Source organism: Hemicordylus capensis, chromosome 1 (assembly GCF_027244095.1).
Source record: "Hemicordylus capensis ecotype Gifberg chromosome 1, rHemCap1.1.pri, whole genome shotgun sequence".
NCBI classification, from domain to species: domain Eukaryota; kingdom Metazoa; phylum Chordata; class Lepidosauria; order Squamata; family Cordylidae; genus Hemicordylus; species Hemicordylus capensis.
The window spans coordinates 347,143,373-347,162,282 of NC_069657.1; the positions used below are offsets into that span (position 1 = coordinate 347,143,373).

General features: G+C 42.2%; 1 protein-coding gene and 1 long non-coding RNA gene across 7 annotated transcripts in view; one reads left to right on the forward strand and one right to left on the reverse strand.

The window, feature by feature from the left end:
* Nucleotides 1-17,568, forward strand: part of TMEM200A (transmembrane protein 200A) — an 85,799-nt gene extending 68,231 nt beyond the window's left edge. For 4 of the 6 annotated variants that reach the window (XM_053286634.1, XM_053286655.1, XM_053286642.1 and 1 more), the window contains one exon: nucleotides 13,509-17,568. In XM_053286634.1, coding sequence (XP_053142609.1) covers nucleotides 13,525-15,000 — 1,476 coding nt within the window. In that variant the 5' untranslated portion in view covers nucleotides 13,509-13,524 and the 3' untranslated portion in view covers nucleotides 15,001-17,568. Of the gene's footprint in view, nucleotides 1-4,405; nucleotides 4,479-10,440; nucleotides 10,780-13,508 lie in introns of those variants that run through there. The other 2 variants (XM_053286658.1, XM_053286650.1) reach the window with 2 other exon arrangements.
* Nucleotides 14,067-18,910, reverse strand: part of LOC128340893 (uncharacterized) — a 44,441-nt gene continuing 39,597 nt past the window's right edge. The window contains exon 3 of the long non-coding RNA XR_008314065.1: nucleotides 14,067-14,340. This is a non-coding gene — a long non-coding RNA (uncharacterized LOC128340893). The remainder of the gene's footprint in view (nucleotides 14,341-18,910) is intronic.

Below are 18,910 nucleotides of genomic sequence, written 5' to 3' on the forward strand. Positions count from 1 at the left end.
GAGATTAGGACAGTCCAGACCAGAACCTGTAGTTCTTATGAAATCGTTTCCTTTCGCTTTTGTCTGCATTGCTTTCCATTTACAGATAATTGCTAGATAGTAAATCTGGCATTCTACAGGCTATGAGTTGTGAGTGCAGCTACAGACTGGATGGAATAGAAACGTAGTTTAGAAGGAAATTATTTTTAAAAGTTGCTGTGTATTGTACATAAAGAAGGAAGTAGGCAAGTGTTAGAAGGTTAAAGGGTTCTTTTTTAGGTTTTGGAGAGGTAACTTAGATACAGAGCTTAATTAACCAAAAAAAAGTGGGGTAAGGTTTCAGGGCTCAAACCTTCCTAGAAGTGATACTATTTGACCCATCAGACCTACCCTGTGATCTAAGATGTGAAGGGGCTGGTTGTAATTAGTGGTGAGATAAGGACACTCGGCACAGAGGAGAGCTCGTCTTGTGAAAGCAACCATGACTTGTCCCATTAGCTAAGCAGGGTCTGCCCTGCTTGCCTATGAGTGGGAGACTAGAAGTGTGAGCACTGTACGATATTCCCCTCAGGGGATGGAGCTGCTCTGGGAAGAGCAGAAGAGTCCAAGTTCCCTCCCTGGCATCTCCAAGATAGGGCTGAGAGATTCCTGCCTGCAACCTTGGAAAAGCTGCTGCCAGTCTGTGTAGACAATACTGAGCTAGATGGACCTATGGTCTGACTCAGTATATGGCAGCTTCCTATGTTCAACATGTTAAGAAGCAGATTTGATGCAAATGGGGAATTTGCATGGGAATTTTTTCCAGAATTGTTTCCAATTCATTTTTTTCAGGAAAACCCACATCTCTGGTTATGACTATGCTGGCACATCCACAAAATATAACCCACTTTATAAAGGCCAGTCCATTTTGCCAAGTCACCAAATGCTGAACTTTGCAGGAAGCAAAGAAGAAATAACAAAGCAGACCTTTTAAACATGGAGAGGGTTTATGTAAGGAGAGGGAAAGAATAATTAATACATGAGTATATGAAATAAGAAAACGTTAGGCAGTCCAACAATTGTGATCCCAGAAGTGGTTTAATACTGACTTGTCTCTGTGAGGGAGGGAGGATGTTGAAATGATTATGTTGAAAAGGGGAATTACACTAAAGTTGCCTTTTGAGTACAAGCCTCCTATTTCTCATAGAAATAAAAATGCAATTTTCTCTGCCACTATGCTTGTACGTATCAGCCATGCTCTCTAAGTGTTTATTGTGTGCAAAATGTAGAAATGAAGATCTGAGATTCAGTCAGTCAGTCAGTCAGTCAACTGTGTGCTTGATAACAGCCAAGGAGGAGACTTAGGCTGAAGAAGAAAGGGCACTTGCAACCTCAGAGCATATTAGCATACATCTATATGCATCTTGGAAAGAAGAGCTAATCAGAATCTCATAACTGCCTGTAACCATTGTTTTTCATTACATATAAGATAAACAGTGAGGCTATTCACACGGTCTGCAAAAATTGGGCTAAGGGAGCCTAGCCCAATTTTTGCAGCCTGTAAGAACCACCAGGTTTTGCTGCGAGCCTGGTGGTTTCTAAGCAGGTCACCCGCTTCTGTAGCCCGGTGCTTAAACCGGGTTTGCGGAGCGAGCGCTCCGCAAACCCGGTCTTAGCAATCGTGAGTTGCTGCGGCATGGCTCCGCGCCACAGATACTCATGAGTAGGCCCCTCGGAGGGGAGGCAAAAAGCTGCCTCCCGGCTCCAGGGGTCTCTCCAGCATGCCCTGCGTGCTCGCACAGGGCATGCTGGAGCATCTGGGGGCCGATCGGCCCCCACTCCCCCCAGCACCCGCTGGCTCCATAATGGAGCTGGCAGTCATAAGCTGGCAGCTTCAGCCGCCCAGAGCAGACTATCTGCTTGTGTGCGGGGGAGAGTGAGCTAAGCCCGCTCTCCCCACTCACCCTCCCCAGACGGGCCTCTGTGACCGTGAGACCCGCCTCCTAGTGTACTTGCTTGCCCAGATGAACATCTTAAAATGCCAAGACAAAAAAGATGGTAGTTGCAAAATTAAGATTTCTCACATGGCAGAATGACTCCATTCCCACCAAGCAATGTTCCCACCTAGCCCTATTCAGACGTTAGGATGTACAAGTGTACAGATGCCTGTCACTCATGCATGGTTTTGTGTGAATGACTGTATTTGTGTTTTAAAAGTGAACTTGGGTACAGGTCTCTCAAATGCTTAGTATGGATAGGAAGTGTACGGCTGTGCCTGTTTCAGCAGAACTTGTGAATAACTGTACCTGCATACCTGTACACAGATTGTACTAGTGTTGAACATAACATGCAAATAGGGCTTTTTGTTCAGTGTACACAGCTACACAGGTATGTTATTCACTTCCTATCTGTCTCCTGCATTTTAGAGGTTTGTACACATGTTCACTTTTAAAATGAATACAGGTACAGTCATTCACATGAAAACATGTAACGGTGTACAGACATCTGAATGCAGATACAACCTAAGACCTATTCATACATTATGTTCAACATTTGTACAACAATTACATTCACATGTAATGTTCAACACAAGTGCAGAAGTACACTTTCTATCTGTACCATGCATTTGAAGGGCCTATATCCAGGTTCACTTTTAAAATGAACACAGTACATTCATACATACAGTCACAAGTACGAGTGTACAGACATCTATATACCTGTAAAGAATGATGTCTGAATTGGGTCTAATGAATTGAGCTAGAGATACACATATCAGGCAATATATAAATATGATATAGATAGATAAATAAATAATGTCTGAAACGCTAAGAAGGCTAATGGGAGATCTAAGGTACAAAAAAAGCTGTCCAGATTGCATGAAAGTCAAACACAGGCCAAGCACAGGTAAGTTTAGGAGCAACTATGGCTGATAGAAAGCCACCTAATGGCACAGCGGGGAAATGACTTGACTAGTAAGCTATAGGTTGCCAGTTTGAATCCCCGCTGGTATGTTTCCCAGACTATGGGGAACACCTATATCGGGCAATGGCGATATAGCAATATAGGAAAGATGCTGAAAGGCATCATCTCATACTGCGTGGGAGATGGCAATGGTAAACTCCTCCTGTATTCTACCAAAGACAACCACAGGGCTCTGTGGTTGCCAGGAGTCGACACTGACTTGATGGCACACTTTACCTTTATGGCTAATGGAGGAGAGCCTCTTGACAGAAAATTGTATCTGTAATATCACTGAAGTGCGCATGTTTTGAATTCCAGGCTAAGAGGCCCGATCTTAATTAGCCCTTCTCTAATGAAGTGTTTAGTACTAAGGAGATGGTTGCTGTACTTGTGGTCTGATTCACGTTTGTACTGACCCACACACAAGTGCATGTGGGTGACACAACCAGACTCCCACCCATATTCCACTCATGCAAAGATGTATTTTGTGAGGACTAGCCATTCCATGTGGGGTCTATATGTGCACTATTGCATATGTGTCACCACAATGGGCCAAAAAAGGGCTTCTGCAATTGCCCTTATTTGTTCTGGCTGCAAGTATAGTCCTTACATGAAGGGGCCAGATGTGACAAATAGTACTTTCAGTTCAGTATTGCCCAGCTCTGGTCCTCAAAGGCTCCTGAGGTTATTGCTTAGATGCTTTAGAATGGGGCCTGCGGCAGACTGCTGGCTTGGTAGTGTCCTAAGACCATTTTGTACAGGTACAGCTGAAGAGTGGGCCTGTATTTTCCCATAGGGTTCCCCCTCCTGAAATATTTATATTACAACAACAACAACAAACAACAACAAAACAAATATTTATATACTGCTTTTCAACACAAGTTTCCAAAGCAGTTTACATAGAGAAATAATTAATAGGTAGGTAGGTAGGATGGATCCCTGTCCCCAAAGGGCTCACAATCTAAAAATAAACACAAGATAGACACCAGCCACTGGAGGTACTGTGCTGCAGGTGGATAGGGCCAGTTACTCTCCCCCTGCTAAATAAAGAGAATCACCACGTTAAAAAGGTGCCTCTTTGCCAAGTTAGCAGGGGTCAGTTATGGCCAGTTATTACACAGTATTTAAGAGTAACATAAGCCAAAGGCAGGTCCCTGTAACTAGGAGCTGAAATTTCATGAAATGAAGTTTAACTAGAAGGCTAAAGATTTTGGTTTATAAGCTAAACTTTAGCCTCCTACTTAAATTTCATTTCACAATAGAGGGAGAGGAAGGAAGACTAGCAAGCGATGAATTCCAGCCAATGCAATTACATGTACTCAGGTTTTACATGGGGTGGGCATGAGGATTAATGGTGGAACTAGATGGTACAGGAGATGCCTGTCTGCAGCTGAAAACTGCCGCCCCACACTATCTCTTCCTCTCTCTTGTGGTGACATCTGGTAATATAAAAAAGTGTGACAAGATGTCCTCCGCTTTGGCTGCCACTTGAGGGAGCAGGGAAACTCTCGGTGGGGTGATGTCACATCATGTGTTTTGTGTGTCTAGATCTAACTGAGGTAGAGAACAGACACAGGGCTTCTTTATTTGGTGGCAGCTATGCTTCTCCTGTGACATCTAGTTCTGGCCTAAAGGTTTAAGCTACAGTTTCAGGGAGTTGAGGCTCTTATGGCTCTGAGGCATATGTCCACTCTGTGTCCCCAAGGCTTTGGGGATACACCTTTCCCCTTCAAGCGACACACATTTATTGCATCCAACACCAGTTAAACTGACATACCACAGTGTAATGTGAATTGGCCATAACAATATAAAAGGAACCCTGCTGCATCAAACTAAAGGTCTGTCTAGTCCAGCATCCTATTTCTCATAGTGGCCAACCAAATGCTTCTGAGTCCACAAATCTCCCTCACTCTTCTTTCTTTGCAAATGATATTCAAAGGCATACTGTCTCTGAATCTGATGTTCTATTCAGCCATCATAACTAATAGCCATGGATCAATTTTCCATGAGTAGGTGTAGTGTGAGGCATATCTGTGACTCCCTCATTTTAGCTATATTTTTGGACTCACAGTAAATATGCAACAGATATACCAAGTTTTGATTGTGTGCCCCTGCTGCAAGCCTGGCCAGCAACAGTGTACTTGTTCTTGTGCTACCGCTGTCATGGCAACATGCTGTACCACCACTCCTACTGAGAGGTCTGTAGGCTCAGCGTTAGTGCTTTCTTGTTGCTAAGCATCTACAAACTTGCTCTAGGCAGGATTAGCTGTTCTTAACAGTACATAAGTGGCAACAAGCTATTCACCTCAGAGAAATCAGTCCATCTTATGAACACAAGTATATTGCAGCTCCATCTCTTATGAAAATTCTTAACCTAGTACTTAAAATAATACTTGAAATTGAGATTTAGTGTGTATGTGTATGTGTGTGTGAGAGAGTACATTTCCTGCCTGTGGGTGTCAAGAAGATATTTGAAGAGTTTTACAAAAGTTGTTTCAACAAAGAAGTGTTGATATGATTGGTACCTTGAGAATCCAATGTATCTTTTGTAGCAGTTGTAGTAGTGGTGGTGTTTATTGTAAAGCCATTGCAAATTGAGCTTTCCCTTTGGGGTTTTTGCTATTTTTGGCATCTTCTGTATCACAGTACAATATACTGTACAAGAGAGCCAGCGTGGTGTAGTGGTTAGAATGCTGGACTAGGACTGGGGAGACCTGAGTTCAAATCCCCATTCAGCCATGATACTTGCTGGGTGACTCTGGGCCGGTCACTTCTCTCTCAGCCTAACCCACTTCACAAGGTTGTTGTGAGGAGAAACTTAAGTATGTAGTACTCTGGGCTCCTTGGAGGAAGAGTGGGATATAAAATGTTAAATAAATAAACAAACAAAAACTTCATGACAGCACAATTTTATTTAGCTCTATATCAGTCCCACACCATCTGACATATACAATTGTATGGCTTAATTTCAACTGCTATTTACAATTCTCATGTATGGATATTAGCTGGAATGTAGAACAAAATGGTTTCTTTCCCACCAGCTTTTCTTTCCCCAAACAGAGTCATTTGTTCACTCGTGGCTTATGGATAATCCAGATAATGTTGTTGCCAACCCATTGCAGTTGGACATAGCAGAATTTTTACATGGAATATACTACGGCACCCAGATAGTGTGGAATCTCCGTTTTAATTTTGCTTTCAGACTATTCCATTAAAAAAAAAAATGCATCAGCAGTGCTAAATAGCCTAGTGTGGAAGTTACTTTTCTCCTTCACACACACACACATAGGGCCATAGGAAGGCTGGCAGCAACCCTGGGGCGGCATCTGAGGGTGGGTGCCATACCCTTCCTAGTGTTGCCGTCCCATGTGCCCTACCGCCGAGTACACTACCCACACCACCTGCACTGCTTCTGCCTGCATCTAAACACTAACGCAGAGGGCATTGCCGGTGCCGGGCATGGATGTGTGGCCCATCCAGCGGCAAGTACTTTCTTCTTTGGTCTAGCAGGGGACTTCTTTGCTCTTGTGGGCCCAGTATTTTCAGGGATGGGGGTGGCACTCATCAGCGGCAACTGCATTGGGTGGGGCAATGCGATGCCCTGGGGGGTGAGGGGCAACCTGGTGGCCTCTGCAGCCCAGGATATTTGTCACCCCTTGTCCAGTGGTGACCACACCATTGCACACTTGCACACACACACACAACTCTGCCTTGGCTTTTGCTGATTCTGCATGCCCGTCTTTGCTGTGGAAGTCCAGGTACTGAAAACAGTTAGTCCTTCCCACCCAGCCTCAACATTAGATGATAGGTGCACAAGCATTAGACCCTGAACACTAGTTCAAGTTACCTTTTTGGACGTTTCACTTCTTCTTGCACCAAACTCAAGGAATTCTAAGGCCAGACATGAGTAACTTTTAAACTTCAGAGATACACCAGGGCTATTCACACCATCTACCAGGCAGGCGGGCGGAGAAAAGACTTTGCAAACCTTGCCTTCCCCCCAGATGATCATGCTGCACTACACAATCCACGCTGTTCCATACGGCGCAAAGCAGGGCAGATCTCTCTGAGGCCTGGATTTGTCCTGGCCTCCAGGTACCCCACAGTGCTCTGGGGGATTCCCCAAGGGGATGGGCACTCTAGCTGAAAGACACATGATCCTGGCAGCTGGGTTAAGGGCACCCTTGTGCCTTAACCTGGGCTAAGAACCAGGCTTTGTGGATGGCTTTGGCACCATGGCACCGCTGGCAGCCAAGCTCAGGATTGGCTGCCTAAGCCTGGGATTGGCTGCTCGTGAGAACAGCCTCGCCTTCGACTTATTCCTTACAAGAGATAAGATATTCTCTTATTTTCACTTGAGTATCAAGAAAATAGTTAATGATTTTTGACAAACTGCAATGCTCTGAAAAGGCCCTGAGGCAAAAAGATGCAGATTATGTCATTTGTTTTACTGAAAACGGAAAGTAGTGTTCTAGTTTTCTTCCTTCATATTGCTCCATATTTATCTGATATATTTTTTGCATATACAACTCATATTATCACCATAATAAAGGCTAGAATTCTGCATGCATTTATGTACAAGCAAAGGCATTCCACCATGATATGATATTAGGCACCTGTTTAAAAAGCAAATATTGGGTGCCATCAACTCCATTGAGGGTAGCAGAGTAGAAGATGGACAAATCTGATTCACAGCTCATAATCCACCAGGAAGTTTTCAGGTGCAAGACCCATTGAAATGAACAGGAGTTGTACCAGAGCATGTAAAGCCAATGAAGCTTGCACTAGATAACTTATGGTGGATTGTGCCCCATATTCACTCATGGAGTTTGAGGAGTATTTATTCATTTATTTTATTATTTTATTTGATACATTTCTATACCGCCCAAATCGCAAGTTCTCTGGGCAGTTTACAAAACAATAAAAACAGCCAATAAAAGATTAAAACATTTCAACAATTAAAATTAAAAGTTGGAACTATTAAAACACAATTAAAAACAATTAAAACAGTATCTAATTAAAAGCCTGGGTGAACAAATGTATCTTGACTGCCTTTTTAAAAGTTGCAAGAGATGGGGAAGCTCTTATTTCAGCAGGAAGTGTGTTCCAAAGCCTCGGGGCAGCAATGGAGAAGGCCCATCCCAGAGTAGCCAGCAGACGAGCCAGTGGCAACTGCCGACGAACCTCTCCAGATGATCTCAATGGGCAATGTGGTACATAACAAAGAACGAAGAAGATGTTCACTTACATACCCAGGGCCCAAGCTGTTTAGGGCTTTATAGGTTATAACCAAGACCTTGTACTCTGCCCGGAAACTTACCGGCAGCCAGTGTAGATGTTTTAAGATAGGAGTGATATGGTCTCTCCGAGATGACCCAGAGACCAATCTGGCTGCTGCATTCTGAACTAACTGCAGTTTCCGGACTATGTACAAAGGCCGCCCCACATAGAGCGCATTGCAGTAGTCAGTTCTGGAGGTGACCAGCAGAGGTACTACTGTACTGTTCTGAGGTCATTTATCTCAAGAAATGAGATAATGGGATAATAATGAGATATTATCTCATTTCTCGAGAAATGAGATATTTGGATTTCTCATGTTACGCACAGAAATGTTTTGGGCCAGTCATGTGCACAAGGTCATGGGACATCCCATTTATTTCAGAGGTATGCATAAGCATGTGTCTGCACCACAAGATCATAGCCCAAGAGCCTGATGGTTCATATCTATCTGAACATTATATGCCATTTTGACACATATGAGTTCAGTTTCTGGTCTGTGGTGGCTTCAGTTTTTAGACTGTGTAACAAGATTGTATTGGTTTATTCAGTACAAATGTAATTTTTTTCCTAAAGGCTAATTTTCCCATTGTATGCAATATGTATATTTGAAACATGTGAGTTCAGTAGCCCCTATTAGTTTCACTGTTTGTGAGCAAACTGACTGTTGGGGAGGGAGATTAGCAGTTCAGATGATGCCCCCATGTGGACATTTAACTAGTTCCTTGTGTTAATTGGGAAATTATTTCTGCAAGCTGTAGTAGGTGTTTGTGAAGAATGAAGAAACCTTTAGAAATATCACATGGCCCATTTACATCATTTGCTAGTGTTCAATTCTCCTTTGTTACTGCACTGTAATTTTTTTTAAGTAACAACTTGAGCACACATTTAAACAAACGTTGCTATTGCTATACAGTAGTTCACTCCATTACTATATGCAATTTTAAAAAATGATACAAAATAATTATGCTTTAAAACAAACAGTAAAAAAATTGAGTGAGCACATCTGTTGCACTGCAGTCTGTGTGTGCGTGTGTGAGTGGTTTTCTTGCATGTATTTGGATGAACACATAGGGTGTTATTACCATCCTGGAGGAAACCAGGGGCCCTTGTAGCTCAGGTTTTAGCTGTGCAAAGAACATGTACACAATCAACAGACTTTGAAAGAATATCTTCCCCTCATCCCACAGGATCCTGATGCTTGTTTTTCTCCCTCTTGCACAGTATCCTAATCTTGAAGTCACTTATTTTCTGTTCCTTCCTCTGTAAATGGTGTCCCATCTCACACTTGTTCTCTCCTTCATGAATCTTCTCTCCAATGCATGTACTTGTTGAGGCGAGACTGCCCCAGTATGTTTTTTCTCCGTTGTGCATGTCTGAGGTCCATCATAATAGAACAGGGCTCTCTTCATACAGACAGCCAACAATCCTGGGAGCCACACTTACAAATGATGTGATCCCTTGGTGCAGGGGCACATATGTGTATACTATGTGTGAATACATGTGGATGGGAAATATTGCATTCTTTTCCAGGAGGGAGGATACCAATTGGGTGGAAAAGACCTATACAATTGGCCCTAGCCACAAAGACTTCTGTAGCACAAAAGTGCACCACATGAAAGGCAGCTTTCACAATGTTGGCTGTGCAACATTATTGGTCTATGAAAACAGGAAGATTTGCGAGCAGCAACTAGGTGATCCTAGGTCCCGCCTTTCTCAGAGATACGTTTGGTGGTGATTTGGGATAGGGCCTTCTCTGCAATGGCTCCTGAGTTGTAGAATGTTCTTTCCTCCAGAGATTCATTGGGCATTCTTTACTGATGACTGCTGTGTCTTTCTGGTTTTTGTGTGTGTGTTTTTAAATAGTGTTCTGTTGCTGGCTGTCTTATATGTTTGCTTTAATAATTTAAATTGTTTTAAACATGAGTTGATTGTGATTTTAATGGTGTATACCATTTAAAGCTTTTTAGGAAAAGCAATATAAAATGAATAAATATATAATAGTAATAATAATAATGGCTGACATAATGAGGGAAATTACTCAAATTAGTCCCATTGAAATTAAAAGGACAAGTTAAACATTGCCTAATTTGTCCTTTTAATTTCAATGGGATTCCTTTGAGTAATGTTCCTCATCTTGTCAGACAGCAAGTTTTGTTAGGGTATTAAGGTTACAGCTTAAACTAAGCCTAGGATTTTTTTGCAGGATATAGCTTATTATTTGGATATACATCAAAATGCCCCAATCCAGCAAGCAAACCAGTGCAGGGGGCAGTATCCCATCTGATGTAGATCCAAGAAGGCATTGTAATCTGCATGAACCTTGCTTATCTGTCACCACAATGCTCATATTCACCTCATTAAACAGGCTGGATTTGGGGTTGTTTTTTAAAAAAACAAAAAACAAAACACCCCACCATATAGGTAGTAATTCACATGCTTGTCTAGAACTGTAGTTGTTTGGCATGACTAGTTGTACCCAGCCAGGGGTAGATCAGGATTAAAGACTGCAAAATTTATATCCAAATTTCCTTTTGTTTGATGCACTTTGGATTTTAGGTCTGGAGATGGCACATATTAACTGTGAGTATCCACATCTTGTATGTAGAAAATGCTCTTTCAAAAAATCCTTGCTTCAGAATCAGAAAGATAAAAGCAGAATAAAGATAAACTGATAGACAAATCGCTTCCTTCATACATCAGTTTTTAAATCATAACAAACTTCTACCACAGTTAGAGAGAGTGCCCCAGGAGATTTCCTAGACATAAATGAGCAATAAAATATCTGTGAGGGCTACTAAGCTGTAGAAGCTATTTTGATGTGAATAGAATGATGGTCAGGTTCATGATCCCATTCACATGATGGACGTGTGCTTTTCTACAGCTTAAGTTTTAATTGAAAGCTATAGACGCTTTTCAAGCTAAAATAAGTTTGCTACTCGAGCAAAGGTAATCTTCACACTGAAATAGACATTTGAGAATGGCATTGTGTTTGGGGAATGAGTTAACGACCAACATCACACACCTGGTATGCACACATGGTGAACAGATAGCCCTGCTGGGTCTGACAGTATCGATCATATGTTTGGGGTTGCAATTACTGAATCTAGGTGACCCTTTACCCCCCTCACATTTGGTGAGCTGACAGTTTCGATCATCTGTTAGCCACAGGAGATCCTCACACAAAGCAGTGTGTGTGCAGTTTGCAACCATGAATGAAGATCTCTGGATCAGGTGTTGGTTACAGCCTGATAAGAAATTAGTAGGTGATGAGACTGCTGTACACACGATCAATGTGTAGAGCCAGCAGGGTGTCTGTGGGGAGAACAAGCTAAGCCCGCTCTCCCTGCAGACGAGCTGGGAGCTTTCCCTGGTTGGCCGGATTGGCCGCCCACACAATTACCAGCTCTGTCATGGAGCTGGTAGGGATGGTGGGAAATCCCAGGATGCTCCGTGCGAGTGCGAGACCCCCGAGGCCGGGGTGGGTGGGCTCCAAAAAGCTGAAGTCGGGGGTGTCCTCGTGAGTTGCCATGGTGCAGAGGCACACCATGGTGACTCATGATCGCCAAAACGGGGTTAGCAGAGCGCTCACTCCGCTAACCTCGTTTAAGGGGGGGTGCTTACTGAAGTTTGCTACCGGGAGCTATGCAGCTCCTGTGGCAGTACATGACTGTGGGAAAGCAGGCTCGGCTCCTTTAGCCCGTTTTCCTGCAGTAGTGAGAATAGCTTTGATATCTAAAGGGGCAGATATATTGTATATTTTCTGGTTATGTCTTCTGATCACTGAATATTGGAAAGAAGGCTACTATTTAAGAAATGATGAGTTATCATTTAACATATCACCCTAAAGTATTCCTTTTTGGAGCCACCTAAAGGTACAGCAGGGAAATGACTTGACTAGCAAGCCAGAGGTTGTCGGTTCGAATCCCTGCTGGTATGTTTTCCAGACGATGGGAAACACCTATATCGGGCAGCAGTGATATAGGGAGATGCTGAAAGGCATCATCTCATACTGCACAGGAGATGGCAATGGTAAACCCCTCCTCTATTCTACCAAAGACAACCACAGGGCTCTGTGGTTGCCAGGAGTCGACACTGACTTGATGGCACACTTTACCTTTACTCCTTTTTGGATAAATAAGGACGTGCTGAAAGGTGACTTGGATATGATTACTTGTCTTTTAACAGGAAGTGGGTATATTGCCTTAGCATGGGAGAAAACATCTCTGCCTTCCAAATTAGACTGGTTATATTATGTTTGAAAATTATATTTATGGTCAAACTCGTAAAAACTCAAATGAGGATTATACATTTGATAAATTAATGCAAAAATTTGTTTTTATTTGTTCAAGATTTGGATGTTATGGTGCAGGATTGTGTATATCCTTACACATATAAAATTGCTTTCAATTATTTAAGGTTGAATATGTGATATATTTAACAAAAGGATTAACCAAGGGATAATCATGAATGTATTACTTTACTTAAATGGTCCCCCCCCCCCGCGCGCAAATGTTAGGTGCTGTTTTATGTAGTAAATTATGTAGTTTATGTAGTTTTCCTGTTTGTAGTAAAACAAAACAAAAAGGAGATTAGTAGTAAAAAGGAGATTCTCAAGTCTTCTGAAACATGGGATTTAAAAATGCACTCCCCCCCCCCCGCAATTACTTCTCTAGTCCAGATATTTTAGAACTGGCCAAGTTTTTCCATAGCATGGGAGTCCCAGTTGCCTCCCTGCTGTATTGAACTTGCCTGGACTGTGTGCTGAAGCTTGCTACTGGAAATGACATTTTATAGTGGTGGCATATGAGGTCAAAAAACTCTTTTACAGATGTTATGAAGAACACTAAATGTTATTTTTTTTTTTGTATTGCTAAGGGACTTGAGGGTCTTGATGGGCTGAATGACAGTTTACAAATTTAAAAATAGTGCCTGATGTACAGAGCAAGGATACATCAGTGAAGTGAGAGAGCAGCCTAACAGAACATCCCAACTAACTGCACTAGTGCAATGAAGAAGCTGAAATTTTTGACGTGCTCCCCTTTCCCCAGAAGCCCTCTGTGCCACACAAAAATATATCCCCAACAGATGTGCAATGCTCAGGGACATATTTTTGAGATGGCTTCCTGGGGAAGGAGAGGGTGCCAAAAACTGCAGCTGCCAGCTGCAGCAGTGCAGTTTGTGGGATAGTGCTAACAGGCTGCTCTCCTGCTGCACTGATGTATGTCAGCCACCAGTACTAAATAAAAATAATACTAAATGTTTCCTACAAAGTACTTATTATTATTTTTTTATTTTTCCCTCAAATCCAGATCAAAATACAAAACTATGATCGCAACTGGTGGAGTTATAACAGGCCTGGCTGCCTTAAAGAGGCAAGATTCTGCCAGATCCCAGCATCATTTAAATCTCACAGCATCACCAGCTACTGAAGAACAAAAGCCGGTCAAGCGCCGGCCTAGGGCAGACGTAGTTGTGGTCCGTGGCAAAATTCGGCTTTATTCCCCATCAGGATTCTTCCTTGTTCTGGGAGTTCTCATCTCATTTCTGGGGATTGCTATGGCCATCCTTGGATACTGGCCCCAAAAGAACCCTTTTCTCGAACGTGAAGACAGCTTGTCACTAAATGAGACCCACATCATAGGAAGAGAAGGTGGAATTATCATTCGTTTCTTAGAACAGCACTTACATTCTGATAAGATGAAAATGCTGGGGCCATTCACAATGGGAATTGGAATCTTTATTTTTATTTGTGCAAATGCCATGCTCCATGAAAACCGTGACAAGGAGACTAAAATCATTCACATGAGAGACATCTATTCCACTGTCATTGACATACATACTCTGAGAATCAGTGAACAAAAGCAGCTGAATAGTGCCTACGCAGGCTTAGTCGGAGAACGTGAAATCAAGCACAGTGGAAGCTCCCATGCATCACGGCTGGCTGCAAATACAATTGCACCTTTCTCGGGCTTTGCAAGCAACTTTCGAATAGATAGCAGTGCTGAGGAGGAAGAAATGCCTAGGAGTGATGGCAAAACCACCACTCATCTTCTACCACCTTTGCTTACTGAGCGCTCCGGTTCAGTCTTTGGCCTTTATCCTCTTTCTGGAAAGGCAAAGGATGACAGGAGTAGTGGTTCTCTAAAATGTGAAACAAAGTCAATCGTATCATCCTCTATCAATGCATTCACATTACCTGTGATTAAATTAAATAACTGTGTTATTGATGAACCCAGTATAGACAACATCACTGAGGATACTGTAAGCATTAGAAGCCAGCCAAGAAATTTGTCCATGGACTCTCTAGCAATTCCATTAACTGATATCAATGACAGCTACAAACTTGCCAGTGCATTAATACCAAGAAACAATTTGTATGGAGACTCTTCATCCAGTCAGTTCAAATCTTCTATGACTCTTGGACCCAGCACTGGGAAACTTCTTTCACCCAGTGCAGCTAGAAAACAATTTGGGTCCAACACCTCTTTGAATCTTTTGTCTGCACACTCAAAATCCTTAGACTTGGACAGGGGTCCCTCTACCCTCACTGTCCAAGTTGAACAAAGAAAACATCCCAGTTGGCCAAGACTGGACCGAAGCAACAGTAAAGGTTATATGAAATTAGAAAACAAAGAAGATCCAATGGACAGACTACTTGTACAACCAGCCACAGCCAAGAAGGACTTTACTAATAAAGAAAAGCTTCTTATGATTTCTAGATCTCATAATAATTTGAGTTTTGAACATGATGAGTTTTTGAGTAACAATCTAAAGCGTGGAACTTCTGAAACACGGTTTTGATAGGTTACTACTGTTAACAAGGTATTTGCCAGTATTTTTTAAAAAAGAAACTTTTTGACATGTGATTTTGTTTGTTTTTGTTTTTAGTGAAACTGGCATAAGCCTGTTCTTACCAAATGTTTCTATTAGATTGAAATTGCCTTGTGTTAGCAAAGGTAATTTTTCACCTCTGCAATGCCAAGTGTTTAATGTCAATCAGCTTGTTCATCAAACCACTGTACTGACATAATGTGGATTGGATGGTGTTTGTGCTGAGAGAGTGCTTTGAGAATTGGTGTCTTCTTAACCGACAATTGCAATACCATACATTATCACCACTCAACATATTTGGGTGCCTCAGATCCAATTTCCTGCCAGCCACTGCTCTTTCGTTTCTGTATAAGCATGCTATTGTTCATTGCCATGAATCAACAATAAGAGCTGAATGAATAAGCATCAGACCCATCTGTGATAGCAACATTTTAAAAATGATGCTTTTAGTTGAAGATGGAGATGGATCTGAGATTTGCAGTGGTAAACAGCCAAATTTGTAGCTACTTCAGGTGCATCCAAGGGTTTGAGTAGGTCAACTGGAAGTTTTGACTGTTTTCCTTTTGAGGGGCAGATCTATTTCATAACGCAAACTGCTTTCAAAGCTCCACTCCATTTCAAAAGAGGTTTGCCATGTAGTAGAGGTGCTGCTGACTGACAACCATAAGTCCAGGTGTGGGCATGTGGAACTAGTTGCATGATTCATTGGATCAAGGCTATAATTTAAAAACCTGGAACAATCCACAAGGATATTTCTCCTAGGCAAGCATCATTGAAATGAATGTGGAATGAAGTAGTATTTACACAAAGAAGAATGAAGTAGTAGTCACACACAGGTCCAATTCAGTTCAGCTAGGCGTGCACAGAGGAAGTTCTCAGTAAGTTGTGCCCATTGTATGACTTTTACATATGGTAATCTAGAAGTGATTGTTTTGAATTATATTTAGTAAAAACTGTTATCATATTAGGTAAGATTTGGGAAACAGGAAAGAGAATGCATTTTTATGATCTTGCTATGCTCAATGCAGTTGAATACTACTGTCATGTCTGACGTGAGTTCTGTTGTTATGATGACACAAAGATGACATTGAGTCAGAGACCCTGGGAAGAGCAGATGACTACAATTATCCCTCACCAACTGCAGGTTTCCCAGTCGTGGTTTTGAGTATCCACAACTGGGAAATTGTGACAGGTCTCGCCAACTGCAACCCAAGTATCCGTGGTTTGGTGGGGGTTTTGGCAATTGGGGGTGTTCGGGGGTCAGGGGGTGATTTTTGAGGGTTCTCCTTTTACTGACTTGTGGTGATTTGGGGGGATTTTTCCTATTTTTTACAGGAATTTTGTGGGGTCCTTCTGTGACCACGATTCCGCTAACCCCCTGTTTGTCATTGATTTAAATGGCTCGCCAACTGTAAATTTGCCAACTGTGAGGTTTTCCCAGAACTGAACCCTTGCTGTTGGTGAGAGATGACTGTACCTGCTGAAGATGTGGGAACTGAGGATGGGCAAAGGATGGATAAGGGTCAGTGCTAGCCAGCAAAGACACACTTTGACCAAATTGGCTTTATCACTGTTTAGCGTTTATTAGAGGCTGATAAAGCAGTAACAAGTATGAGATGTGGTAGGGATATAAATAACACATTTAACTAATCTGACCTGGCAAGAATGGAATCACAGTAAATTCAAATTTTCTGGGTATTTAAATAACTGGTGTGTGTGGAGAGAATGGGAGTTCCGGTGTACAACACTCAAAACCTCAATTTTTTCTGGTTATGGAATGAAGTGAAATAAATATTGCTGATCAGTAATCATGGTAATATTACATATGATGCTCCTGTTCAGTATATGTTTAGTAATTATAGTAATTATATCATTTTTAATAGCAAAACCCTGAATTGTGAACTTCTAAAAAGACAGTGACATTGATGGCAAACATTTTATCTCCTCCTGTCAGGTCACCATTGAAGCTGTATGTTATTTAAATAAATTAGTAATGTGAAGGGTATGCTAGAACATTTCCTCAATAAGGCCCAGTGCTAGCTAAGAAAAACACCTTGATTAAATTGGCTTGATCACCACTTAGCATTTATTAGTGGTTGCACTAACTCAATTAGATTCTGGTCTTCCTGACTAGTCTAGTGTAATCCAGTGGCTTGGCCAATAAGATCACAGTGTTAAATGGTCATTTTATCAGGTGTTTTGTATTTTCACTTAACGTAAATAACTCAGGAACTATTTGAATAGCTTCTCCCAAAACAATCAGTTATGTCAAAATGTTCTTCAGTTGAACCATGAAAGACAAGACAGAATTTTTGTATTGTTTCCTTCAAACTCCATATTCTAACAATGTGGTGTTTCTGTGTCAAGAACATCCCTTGCTCAGTGAATTGAGGCATAGTGTTAACCCATTAGACTCTTAAGCCTATATATTGTAACAGAGTTGGCTAAATATTTTGCTATAAAGCTTTTAATAACTTTCCAGTCAGTGTTCTTAATACATTTGCTATTTTTTTTAAATAAAAGCCAAATGTATAACTATATGTGTGTAAATGTGTGTTTTCTTAGTATTTAATGTCTGTTTTCTTAGTATTGTGCAAATGTGTGTTTTCTTAGTATTTAATAGTTTGGCTGTAACAACAGAAGACCAAAGACAAGCTAGTTTTCTTGGGTGTCAAAGTTTTCTTGCTCAGTCTCAATAGGATGTGTGTTTTCTTGCCACTGCTCCATATCATTGGTTGCTGTTGGTAGGGAAGGGAAAACACATATCAGGACAGCATCAACACATAGCGAGGCTATTCTCATGATCAGCCAAGCCCAGGCTTAAGCAGCCAAGACTGGCTTGGCTGCCCGTGAGAACTGTCAGGATCTCTGTGGAAGCACGGCTGCTAGCCAAGGTTAAGAGCATAAATATGCCCTCAACTTGTTCCTTCTGGCTCCTAGCTGGCACAGCGATGAGCACCTAGAGTGCCTGTCCCCTGGGAGAATACCTCAGTGCACTGCACTTGGTGTGCAGTGCACTGTGGTATTCACAGAGACCGGGACAATTAGTCCCAGCCTCTGTTTACCAGCACTGCTGGGAGCAGCGCAGAGAGTAATCCAAGATATTCCCAGCAACACTGGTCATGTGGATGTGTGGCTTGCGCACCACGGGCTGCTAAGGATTATCTGGGGGAAGGTAGGTTGAACCTGCCTACATTCTGGCTGCCCGTGAGTGAGTGCAATTATGTGAATAGTCCCACAGTAAACTAGATTTTGAATTTGTGGAAGGAAATGGGACAGCTCAACAAAGGGGTGTCATTTGGCAACAGTTCCATTTTCTTTGTAACATGTAGTCCCCAATATGTCTAGTTTTAATACGTATAGGAGCTTATGTCTGGAGATGGGGAAACAGGGGGTGCCTTAGTTGACTATGGGGCAGCTATCCCAGTAGTGGTGGGGAATAGAAGAAGAAACATTGGCAGGTCAGCAGGCCATTCCAGGCGAAGGGTAGTCAGAAATTTATTAGCTGTGTCCCCTTCCAGCTGTCCTGCCAGCTCTTTGACCTCAGGGAGCACTGCCAACAACCCACATAGCTTTATCTTGCTCCTCTGCAATGTCAGGTCAGTCCAAAATAATCCTGAACTCATCCATGATTTGATTATGGATGAAGGGGCCAACCTGGTATGTATTATCGAGACTTGGTTGGAGGAAGCTAATGGTCCAATCTGGACCCAACTTCTCCCTCCAGGATATTCTGTAGAGGAGCAGGTGAGGGGACATGGGCAGGGAGGTGGAGTGGCTGTGGTCTATAAGGATAACATCTCCCTCACCAGGGTCCCTGTTAGGGTATCAGACTGTACTGAAAGTGTGTACTTAAGTTTGGGGACCAGGGATAGATTCG